At 34.5% G+C, this 12,539-nt stretch overlaps 1 protein-coding gene across 2 annotated transcripts; it reads right to left on the bottom strand.

Moving 5' to 3' along the window:
- Positions 1 to 1,947: 1,947 nt before the first annotated feature.
- On the bottom strand, positions 1,948 to 12,183 carry LOC149807507 (ladderlectin-like). 2 transcript variants are annotated; one of them, XM_089940680.1, is made up of 4 exons: positions 12,051 to 12,183; positions 10,230 to 10,315; positions 9,741 to 9,840; positions 1,948 to 2,113 (listed from the first exon to the last, which is right to left on the bottom strand). In XM_089940680.1, the coding sequence occupies exons 1-4, from the start codon at positions 12,112 to 12,114 to the stop codon at positions 2,061 to 2,063; spliced, it is 303 nt and encodes a 100-aa protein (XP_089796806.1). In that variant the 5' UTR covers positions 12,115 to 12,183; the 3' UTR covers positions 1,948 to 2,060. The 2 variants fall into 2 exon arrangements, with proteins under 2 accessions (XP_089796806.1, XP_089796798.1); XM_089940672.1 differs by lacking the exon at positions 1,948 to 2,113 and adding an exon at positions 3,904 to 4,129.
- Between the last annotated feature and the right edge of the window lie 356 nt (positions 12,184 to 12,539).

The following is a 12,539-nucleotide window of genomic DNA, read 5'->3' as shown; positions in this document are numbered from 1 at the left end:
TGGGGAATAATAAATCGATTCCATTTATAATTAATTACCAGCGCCTAGCGCTAATTTACCTTTCATTGCGGATCTTACTAACGAATTAGCTAACCTTTCCTTGAAAGATTTATCAGTGATGGAATTTAACGCGTGATTTACATTCACATCTGCGATATGTCTATCTTGTAGATCTTTACTTTTATAAGCTACATCGTGAGCATGACACGCTTTATCAATAGCGTTTATCGGATACTCACCTGGTTTTGGTTGATCTTGGCTGTCAAGTCTGATATCAAGTCTGGTTCTAGGCCCGCAGTAATTATATCCTGGAAGATGTTTTTCTCCTGGATATTTAGCCCACGGAGTTCCCGGTAATTTTCCTAATTTTGCTGCAATATCACCTCCGTGTTGCTTTTTTTATTTGACTTGCCATTGGGAATAAATTTAAATTATTTTTGTACCGCACCTTTCACACTTACCAGTGAGTGCCTGTCGTTTGTTTTTTGTTGTAATGATTGTTAGATCACCTGTTGGGGTACGCGCCCTGCATTTCACACAATATAGATCCATATTATTTATGTTATATCATGGATGTAATTGATTTTTCCGCGACACGAAAACGAGAACCAGTCAAGCATGTAGCTGCGCTACCAAATTCTATCCGAATGATTATAATTGGCCCATCTGGAAGTGGAAAGACACAGTTGTTACTTAATCGTATAATGAGATGGCTTAAGTGGGATAAGTTGTATTTGGTAGCTCCGTCTGCAGACGATCAACGATGCAATGATGTGATAAAGGATTTTAACGAAAACGCAAAATAGTTAAATGAGAACGAAGACGATGTTGTTGAATTTATTACTGATATCAATGATGCACCGTCTGTAGATGATCTTGATGCGAGTATTACTAATTTAGTGGTGTACGATGATGTGATACTTGATAAGCAAACAAACCCTGCTAGGATATTTTCCAGAGGTAGACACAAAAACACTGATGTGATTTATGTTACCCAAAACTTTACACAAATACCGCCAGTGATCAGAGAAAATTGTAATATTCTTGCTGTGTTTAACGGAGCTGGTGTGCATACGCTAAGATATATTTATCAAAACTGGTGTGATGGTGACATGGATATAAATAAATTTAGAAATTTCTTTTCACGAGCGCAAGCTACTCCATACGGATTTGTAACAATAAATTTACACGATTCTCGAGCACGATATCGAGTCGGGCTTGATACGATTTTTAATTAATAGCAGCAGGGAGGGCGCGGCTTCAAATTATCACAGACACAATCGCATATTTTCCTTCGATATGTCGCGATTAGAAAGCTTATCAGCGATAACCGGGCAAGCCAATTTGTCATCGACGGAGTTGTCTTACGCTGGATATCGCGGAGATTTTTTGTGGGGTGTTTTTTGCGATTTCCCAGGAAGGCTTATTTAGCGAAAATACGGGTGAACCATTTAGAGCTTGTCCGCCCTCTCTGCTGCTCTATTATTGAATTAAATTATTACTTTATTACTCTCTTACATCAATGAGAGAGAAATTTTCATCGTATTCTTAAATTTTCGATGTTATTTAAGTTGAGAACGATTAGAAGAAACAAAATCAATAATAAATATTAAATCAGGTAAATACATCTAGTTTTATAAGCAGTCAATCGACTCCCTAATCATAATTTTTTTTAACATGAATTTGAATCATCGATAAAGGCATAGCTATATCACTTACAGACACGATCACTTTGATTTATACCCAAATATTTCCAGTATTTGCACGAAATCACCCAATTAACATTTGTTAGTTGTATCGAATGCGTGAAGTCACCCAATTAACTTTGTGCGATGTTTTGATCCCAAAAATATGGACTTGCAATCCATGAGAAAATATATAAAAAAGAAGTGTGGACGCTGCACACCTTAAAGGTGAAAGTAATTAAAAAATGGTCAATAAACAAAATTAGAAGTGTTGAGAAATCAGTTTTATTCTTTAGAAATAATTTATTATTGGATTAAAAAAAATAAAAGTACGCCCGAAAATAAACATCGCGGCCACCAATTTGCATTCCCAGTTTACAATCTTTTGACACCAGTTCCTTTACGCCTGACAATTTGACCGCTTGGGTCTGAAAGGAAAAATGTAGATCGATAATTTCACAATGTTTCAAGCTTTAATTATATTTATGGGTTACTGCATTTGTATGGGAAAATATGAACGAGTTTTGGGATGGAATACTGCACGACCTTGGGAGTGCATATATCCTTCCGACAAAACGAGTTCATATTTTCCCATACAAACGCAGTAACCTTTTTATTATATGCTCATGTTTTTTCTACCTAAGGTTTAATTATATAAACAAAATACACTACAAGAAACAACGTAAATGAATGAATGCCGTATTCCAAACTAAATACACAAAGCGCAGATTTGTCATTAGGCAATGACATCGTTATTAATGCGCACATAACTCGCCCAGATAAATTTGAACTTAGTCGCGCGCTCGACATAACTTTCGAAAGAAAATGGCGTAACTAGTTAAAATTGAAATGTGCAGTCATATTTTGAATGAATGCGCATTGCAACAACTTTTTCATTTGATCTGGAATGAATATATTTTGGTATTTTGTTTCGATTGGACGAAAGTTTGTGGTTTTGGACTGGATTTATCTGTGCAAATTATACATGAAATACATCGGATTGAAGTGGCGCGGGAGAAGCGTGTTTACGTCTGCAAATGTGTTTCTGTTTCTGTCATTGAATGTTTGAAATCATAATGTGGGGAAAATATGAAGTCTTTCAATTACAATTATCAAAAAGACGCAATGGAATTTAATGCTTATTTCATTTTGAGTGCAGTAAGGAGGATGCAATTGCACTTATCATCGAAATTACAGCACAATTTCGAAATGTGTAATCCAGTTGAAAACCTATGACATGGCTCATGTAATTCGGATTTGCAGAATTAAGAAAATACATTTTGAGGAAATTCAGGATGTAAAACTGCAAGTATATTTTATTTTGCCATTCTTATCACCAGCTAAAGAAGACAGTATATGCCTTGTCACTTGTATGCTATTTGTAAGGATCGTATCTTCTGTCTTAAAATATAATGTAGCTAGCCTAAATCCGTAAAATTGTATCAACGCGGAATGTTCCAAAACAGCTGGGGGTTTTTGTAGTCCACGAAACATGTTTTAGTTCATTCAGAAACAAATTTAAACAACCACAACGTAAAGAGCCTCTTACGCGAGTGTACATGATTTGTTTACAAATCAAAAGTGCTGGCGTCTGCGTCCATTGTTTGTTTACAATAGAAAGTAGTTCATTTATGCATGTGAATGCTGTATGTGTAATGTCCTCGCGTTCAGTATCGAGGAATACTGAACGATTCTGACAATGTAAAGTTAACGGGGAAAAAATTAGCATATAATAATAACATTTATGATTAAACAATGACTCATATTTTAACATACCTTGTTCTATATATACGTCTATTTCACTCTGAACATAGAATATATAAAAATGAAAGAATGGACACCTTTAGGTGAAATTCAGTTAGGAAAAAATTAAATCTAGCATGTGCATTACTCTTTGTCAGTTGTATGTCCTCGTTTAATTACTTGCTCGTGTCTAACGTGTGGTGGACATGAGAAATTAGACCTTGGCTTATATATATATATATATATATATATATATATATATATATATATATATATATATATATATATATATATATATATATATATATATATATATATATAAGTGACGTAACTTCATGAAAGTCTTTTAATTATACATTACTATACTAATACAAAGAGTCATGAGTCAGCAATTAAAGATATTCAAACTGAGATGTGATACCAGTGTAAAAACGTATTGGAAGTACTTATTAACTTGCTAAGGACTAACCTTTTCTCACATATGAAAAACCTATTTGCATCACAGCTGTCATCATTTAGATAAAAATCTTTCCAGTTCAATAGTCCTGCACAGTCGTCTTGTCCGTTTCTTGGGTTATTCGGCTCTCCAGGGCCCCAAGGAGCGAATTCCACTGGTTCATTGTCAGGAGCCCATACCTAATTACCGTCAACAATAATGTCATTTCCAGCTGTCCAAAACTCTATTACAGGCTGAGTAAAATCTGAAATTATTGGTGACTCAATGTCATTCGTTGGTGACTTAATATCACCAGCTTGTGATTCAATGTCATCACATAATAGTGATTTAAGTGAGGCTACTCTTAGTAAGATATTAGGAGACACATGAGCTTCTCAGAGTCGTTTGTTAGAAAGTACTTTGCCATTTTCTGGGAAGTCTTTTAGTGAATGTGTTCAAATAAAGGGAGTTGAATGCGGTTATGTTAATGTCTCTCTTCATTGTGTTAATTTATCATTAGACTTAGTGTCGGGACCAATGATAAATCACAAATAATTATCACGCAATTAACCAAAATCAGTTGATGTTTGTAGAATGGGTACGACATCCTGCTGAAGTAACACTGCGTAAGTCTTTCATAGTATGCATATGTACAGACGTTGAACATGTAGTCTTCACAAACATTCATTAGTTACGGAGTTAAATCGAATAAGCATTTGTTAAATGTTACGAACGTCAGAGAATAAAGCCGGTAAGGGACGTGAATGATACGAAATACCAGAGACTGTGTAAAACAAACAATAATAACTTTGTATTACAATGTGGGCAATGTAAGTATTAGGGTACAAAAGCAACAGAGAATTACATCCGAGTGTGGAGAAAACAGTATATAAAGGATCAATGTACTGGGACAAGAATATCAATTTGCACTTTAATTTTCATGATTTTAAATAATGGGTTAGGAATAGCTACCATTTTATCAATAAATAAACTGACTTCGTAATTTTAAAACATATCTAACCAGTAAAGTACTTACCTGTGTCTTGCAACACGGTTTAATGCATTAAATCGGTTCATGGAACTTAACCTGGTTAAACCCTACAAACAATAATAAGGTAACAAAGAGAGGTATTCTAAAGGATGATAAACAATTTGCGAGAATAAGATAAGCTATAGAGGACAAAAAGAGACTAAGCAGGTAAAAATTATATTGGGACGAAGGACCATGATGATGACGTTTATAAGCAACAAGGATTGTCCAGCTTCGATGGTGTTTCTCTAGAACACTTTGCCTTTCGCAAAAGTTTCCATTGTTTTCTAGGAACAAAGACTCTTATACTGTTATGACTGCCAGTTATATTGTACATCAAGCACACGTTGTATATGGCCCGATGACGCATGGCAATCATGAAGTGCCGACGAAGTCCCTTTTATATATCGAACGTGCACCAAAAAAAGAAGTCATTTAATTTGATTCTAATTGTTTATGGCGCTGCTGTGGCTTCGTCTATACGATTCTCACATCATCTTGTTTGTTTGTACCTCGCTACCGATTTAATAAACAAAAGGCACCGAGGATATGAAAAATGAACAAAACTTTGTCATTTCATTTATTTATTAATAATTTATAACCTGATTGTCGCCAGGGAGTTCCACACATTGTCAACTTGTTAGCGTTTTTAATCAAATGGGAGTTTCTTTATCAACACGGTCACGATATTAGCTTGGGCCAGTATTTGTTTTCAAGCAACAGATGTACTGTTGTTCACCGTCTTTGAAAATCTGAATAATAAAATTTGGATTTACATCTCTTTGAACACGTATATAATGGTATTTCTCCTAATAATTCGTTCAGCTTGTGTTAGAAATATTATAACTATACATTGCAAAATACTGGACGCAAACAAAACAGCTTTTACTGAAATAGACCATTTTACAAATTAGAAATGGACAGTGAGCAGTCTGACTGCTTGTTTACATCGGAAGCTTCTGTATGCGTTGCAACATCAATACTTTGACAGTGTTAGAGACTCATTGGCGACAATAAGGTCGGTAAATATAAATCAACGAACTTCACAAAGAACAAAAGATCCACGTGTAGTTGAACACTCAAGAAACTTAGCCAGTTCAAAACAAGGAACCTCAGAACGTTTAAAGAAAGAAGTGTCTGAAAGGTCACAAACTGCTGAGCCCACACTACGTGAAAGAAATGAAATACACCCAAGCAAAAGAACCACGTAAAGCACTTTATACGCCCGCCCCATGTTAGTATGAACATATGTGATCCAACAAAACGTGCAAAACAGTGAATTAAATTTATGCCACTATCTGACTGGAAGGCAAAGAAAAAGGAGAGCAATATATGGCCAACTACAATTTCTCCCAGCTATAAATGGAGTTCCAAAACCAGGAAAGAAACGGAATCCTACTGGAAACGCCGCCTTGGAACATTGGAACCAAGAAACCGAAACCAAAAAGACTCCAAAAGGGCACCCGCACAAAACTAAAATCATCATCTTTTTACGACCCACATTTGTTACAATTAAATAATTCATTCATTACTCTCTTATAGTTACTATTGCTTAAGTTCTTGCTGTTGTTATCATATTCTTTACTGTCATCACAGAAGTGATGAGTTGTCTGTGATATAATATATTGTCACGCCATTTAACGTTAAGAAACTAAGAAACTAACGGCTCTCTTGCACTCCCTTTTCTATGTCAATACCAATTTGGCTGACATTTTATCATCAGAGATCAAAACTAATTAGGCGCTACATAGAATATTTTTAGGCAATGCTTACGTTAGACATAGTCATGTAACAGTTTGTACTTTCAACGCATTCCTTTGCATTTATTATGAGTCATGTGTCTGTTTTGCAATTGCCTTCGACCAAGACTCATGCAGAGCCCAAAGCGGTTAAGCTACACAAGAAACTAGCTTTGCACTGTTCTGTGGTAGTTTGTTGAATTGATTTTAATCAGCCCCCGATACACATATTCCTATGATGTATCCTGTACACACAGGACAGTTATTCTTTTAGGATAATTATACTTCCAATAATAATAATTAAAATAATAATAATAATAATAATAATAATAATAGCAATTTACAAGATGAGGGCAAAATAGGAGAAACCCATGCAATTGATGTAATAACTATCATTTTGGATATTGCAGGTATATATCGTTTAAGAATAGAACATATGTCAACCCTCAGAACTAATTTATCTCGGTTGAGTTGTAAGAAAGAAATCGTCCTGTCATAGGCATTTGGTTACCAAATATATGTGCGCGATGGTTACCGGTACATCAGTTTACCGCGGTATTTGGTTCACGTGGTGCGTACCACTGTACTTGATCACCCTACCGGTACTTAGGTAGATTCTGTCAGTATGGAATGTACGGAAATTCCCGAGTAATCTTACTACAAATGTATTGATATTAATAGCATGTTTTCATTTCTCATGACACAATAAGAAAAAAATATTGTTATTTTGCAAACAGTTGTATTTGTCACAAATTAATTCCGAATATTACAAATAGAATAACATTAATCACGTATCTGACATGTGTCGCACATGCCAGCGCCGTTGCCATATGAGATGTTGTGAAACATATTCGGGAGAAATCTAATATTTGTAACAAATTTCGAATTTTAAAAATGAATTGTCATTTTTATTTATTTGCTAGCATATGTTAATGTGTTAAGTACATACATTCCTTTGTAAGATTGAAAAGCATCCTACAATTCTTCGGAAAACAGACTGTTTTCTGTTTAAATTCTACGCCTTGTCTTAAGTCCACTAAATATTTTCTCGTTTGTCGATAAGTGTGTTTTATGTTTACTAGCCCTCTCTGATCAATATATTGTCCGGTTGTTTGAATCCCACTCAAGGTTTCGCTTGATATATATATATATATATATATATATATATATATATATATATATATATATATATATATATATATATATGTGTGTGTGTGTGTGTGTGTGTGTGTGTGTGTGTGTGTGTGTTAGGACAATGACTTTTACAGTGCCAAATATAATGTAAGCTACTATAAGGTACTGATAATATTTTTTTGTGGATGGGGGTCTTTTGAGCAGAGATATTTTTTTTTCTTCTTAAAGATCATTATTCTTGTTCAGATGATATAATGGATAAAATATATTGTTTTTGTTCTATAATCCAGGTCAACATATTTCTTCAGCTATTGAGAAACGGAAATTGTTAAAAACAGGGGTCAGTGCTTCTGCCCAGATGTTAGCTTATTGGTTCCTATTTATAACTGGGTATACTCTAGTACGTAGAGCGGTTATGTTCAGAAATACTGTGGTTTACCGTGGTACAAACTTTTTCGTGCTACCCAGCTCTCCACGCAATAGATCACTTGACTGAAGATATATAGAAGTAGATTTATGATTATTGCTCGTCAAGACGCGGAATATATGAATTTCAAAGATATTTAAGGTATTTTTATGTAAAATAAAAAAAGACACTAAAGTCCATAGAAGAAAGCAGACCTGATTGTTCTCAATGATATACTGATATGCCGTTAAAACAGATAATTATTGTCTCAGGTTCGAAGCAGTTAAGAAGCTGTCAATTGCCGATAAGTGCAACTTTAGATTGTTACTTGTGTATTTTTTTAAAGCCAATAAGGCTTATTCGCCTGAATGCATATTAACGAATTATGATTATCAACCTTGCGGTCGAAAATTTTAAAACGTTATACGTAACATGAAGGAAGGTAACTTGAGAGAAACCTAAACTATTTAGCTTGCATGCAAATGAGTCTACATTTACGTATGATCACAAGAGCACGAAAAAGAATGTCCTTCGCTGTCAATTCTCTTATGGGCATCAATTAGCAGCTTTTCAAATCCCGCACCTACTAAACAATAACGAGAATAATCCTCCTATAAAGAAATGCTTGATCTTCTTATTCCATAACTCCACTAAATCTAAAATAAAGAATCTTTCTATACCAAACAATGAAGCCTTCAAGTTTTTTTGGAAGATAATACGAAATATATTGGACCTTGTACTCACGCTAATTGCACAAAATGAATCTGACCCCTACAACCCTCCTCACTTGCGGGAGTTACTTGGGCAGTTGCCACATTATAGGGTGTGCATGTAGAAGGCAAGCGATTTATGGTCACAAAACAAATTATATCGCCTTGAAAATGTTATTCTCTCTTAGGGTTGAATTCGATTCTAATGGTTCACGTTGCGAGTTTTCTACATTCGAATGGATGGTACTAACAGCTTCCTCGCCAGGCGCTCAGCATTAAGAGGTTAGTGTTAGGACTGGTCGACATAGGGTCAGGATTATGTGACTGGGTGGGACATTATTCTAATTGTCTGCGCATTGATGGCCTCGTGCAAGACGTCACTATAAACTGCCACACTGCAGACATCGTAGCGATATGATTGAAAAATTGTTAAAGCTACGTTAAAAATCCGAAACACACATACACACGCACACGCACACATTCGACTGGAGTATTTTGATAGGGATGTGCCCGTATGTGTTTGTGAAACAGGAGAATATCTCAAAAAGTAATAGACGTAGCACTCTTGCCTTAACACCAAACGATGCATTGTGTTTTGTATTTGAAGCCCAAGTGGTCTTATTATGAATGAAAAAAAAATACCTGTTCTCTTCCTGAAATATGAGCCCTTGATTTCTATTTTCCCAAGTGAATAATTTAAACTTGACCAAACTTATAAACAAAAGCTCCCATATGAAAACATGCAACTTGGACAACTGGTGGGAAAATGCCTGCTCTTTTTTAGTTAAATTAAAATATGCAAATTAAATGAAGTACCGGTACAGTGAACTAGTTTAATGCAATGTACATCTACATACCATTTACTATATACTGAGCACTTAGCACCTGCTGGAGAAACCGAAATTCCTTTTGATCCTCGATCCTGACGAGACTCGCTCCCAAGGCTTCGCAGTATTGCTGAAACGGGTATACAGATTTTTGGTGATAAACCCGACTCAGTTGGATGTATGTACTTACCTGCAAATGTGGCATTTTGTTTATCAATTCTAAAATGAATCTTTTTCTGCTGATGGAAAACTCTTACCCACCCTCCTTCTGTCTTGTTTTTTTTTTAAAACTTAGAACCAGACAATCTTACTTTCAATTATCAATTAATAATGTGTTCATGCATCTATCCTTTAAAGTATATATATATATATATATATATATATATATATATATATATATATATATATATATATATATATATATATATATATATATATATGTGTGTGTGTGTGTGTGTGTGTGTGTGTGTGTGTGTGTGAGAGAGAGAGAGAGAGAGAGAGAGAGAGAGAGATGGTTACTATAGCAGCATGCCAGGGTTCCGGTCGATCCACGAATGCATAGCAGTTCTTTCCAAAAGATTTCCAATTCAGGTCACAGCCAAAAACTGAAAATTCATTATAAATTATTTGTAATACTGCTAAGAACATATGATAATTACTAATGTCATATGTAAATACTAAATAAAAAGTTTGATTAAAAATGGATTGTAAATTTTACCCAACACTCAAACTGTGTCAGGTCCATGAAATTAGATAAATTTACTGGAATAGTAATATATTCTCGATTATTCACTTTTACGTTTGAGTTGGTAAATACTTGGACTAAATGGTTAATCATTGGAAAACTGGGAGATGGTGGAAAGCAGCGGACAGAAATAAATGTCTACTTTTATTTCAGGCAAATACGATTTCAAAAATTACTAACGTAATAAGTAAAACATGAAATAAACAACGTTAAGTTCTCATTCTCCATCAGGCCTCGTTATTGCATCACAGTTAGGAAACTGCGACAAATCTGGCTCCATGTCAAAACTACTTGGTGTAATCTAAGCGTTTGGTAGTGATAGATGTTTCTGATTCAGTCAGTCTCAATTTTTAATCTAATTAAAATCATATATCCACTGTCCTACGTGAATATCTGACAGCAGCAGCATAGGGGTCATGTTTTGGCGACCTTTGAGTCAGCCAATGGAAATGCAGTTTTCAGAAATCTGAACGTTAATCAGATTGTTCGGCACACATTGATAGGATTCAATCATACTGCTGAGTCTCCCAAACGCGACGATATAAAACTTCATCTGAATGGCTGATAAAATTAGCAATTATGGTAATAACATAGGTCACCAGAACATGACCACTAAGCGGTCGTGGTCTGATCCTGACGTAGGACAGTGGAGATCTGAGTTTAATTAGATTAGCTGTTTTTGTTCTAGGTGAATAGAAATGTATATAATGTTGTCAAGTCTTAATTCATATATAATCTAGGATTACAAACAAGAAAATGTTCCGCAATCATTGCTGCTACAAATGACTTTAATAATTATATCACCATTCACTCAGCTATAAAGACACTAAAATCAAACGTGTTTTATCTTCCTTTATTATGATTCACCATACTTATACATAAGAATGGAAAGTAAGTAAATGTCTACGATACTAATGTGATATAAATTTAAAAATCGTATGATAAAATAAGATTTATTAACATGAATTTTCAGATGTTTATACATGGGTATTACTTTACAAATCGTATGATTAATTAAAGATGTAAATGTGCATAATCATATTTTAGACTGTGGCATAACATTACAAATAATTGAACTAACTGGCATAATCATTCATTCATATGGGTTACTGCTGTAATTGGTGTTTATTTTATTTATTTTTTGTTCACGTGATTGTTTAACAAAATCATAGAGCAGTACTTGTTTTACTACTTATGACTGTCTTATTTTATACAATGACATTAGCGTTCATATAGAACTGCATACAAATCGTTGTGGTGATACAAGTTGTTGACAGAATTTGGATGCAGACAAAATCTCATCCCTTGTTTTAATCCCTATCCTAGCATTGTTAACCTGATGCAATACAATCATCCTTATCAGGTAACAAGAAAATTTATATTTTTGATACGCTAAGAATAGATATCATTCAACACGGTCATCTATTACATAACTTCAGTGTTATGATACTTCTTCCGATCTCATTTTACAGTTTGAAAGCGTTGCTGCTATTCGCAAAACTGTAGACCTAGACGATTTCGTATAGAAACATGTGCTACAAAGACTCTTGTTTTACAACCTAGAGAATAATATAATCTTATTTGCTGTGTCTCACCTGTTCTGGCGAGGATTGAAACGAACAGCAGCGACACCACGTTCGTCATCTTGTCGAAAAACATCCACACACCGTCGCTTTTCAACTAGGAACCAAATCATTGCATGTGCACTGTTTATATACCAAACCCGTCATAGTACATAGTTTTTATGTATTGAATACCTATTCTAAATATGTTTCAAATAATAGGCCCGACCAACTGGCAGTATATTACCTTTGTTTCTTTTTTTTCTTTTCTTTTGTATTTGAAACCAATACCTTTTAAAATTATTTTCAGAAAGTTGACGAGTGTCAACACAGTAAAATTTGATAATGGGCATGTTGCCTTTAAGAAACTGTTAATGCAATGTTAATCAGAAGGAACATACTCTGACTAAAGAAATAGGCCACAAAAATGTGCTGGTAGAAGTTTGCTGTTTTATTGCTTTATCATAAAAAACAAAAGAAAATCACCTTTAAAAGTGTATCATTTTATCTAGCAAACTGACT

This window comes from Sinohyriopsis cumingii, chromosome 1 (assembly GCF_028554795.1).
Source record: "Sinohyriopsis cumingii isolate HCF-2022 chromosome 1, ASM2855479v2, whole genome shotgun sequence".
NCBI lineage: Eukaryota > Metazoa > Mollusca > Bivalvia > Unionida > Unionidae > Sinohyriopsis > Sinohyriopsis cumingii.
Note: the sequence above shows the minus strand (reverse complement) of the source record. Positions and strands in the feature narration are given on the sequence as shown.

Bases quoted from the DNA above. Each gene is read 5' to 3' on its own strand.
- LOC149807507 (XM_089940672.1), bottom strand. From the start codon at position 12,114: ATGTTTTTCGACAAGATGACGAACGTGGTGTCGCTGCTGTTCGTTTCA. The intron at 9,841-10,229 runs GTAACCATCTCT...TACCCGTTTCAG, and splicing joins AACCCTGGCATGCTGCTATA to CAATACTGCGAAGCCTTGGG. The intron at 4,130-9,740 runs GTATGTAGATGT...CAATAATTTCAG, and splicing joins TGCTCAGTATATAGTAAATG to ATTTTACTCAGCCTGTAATA.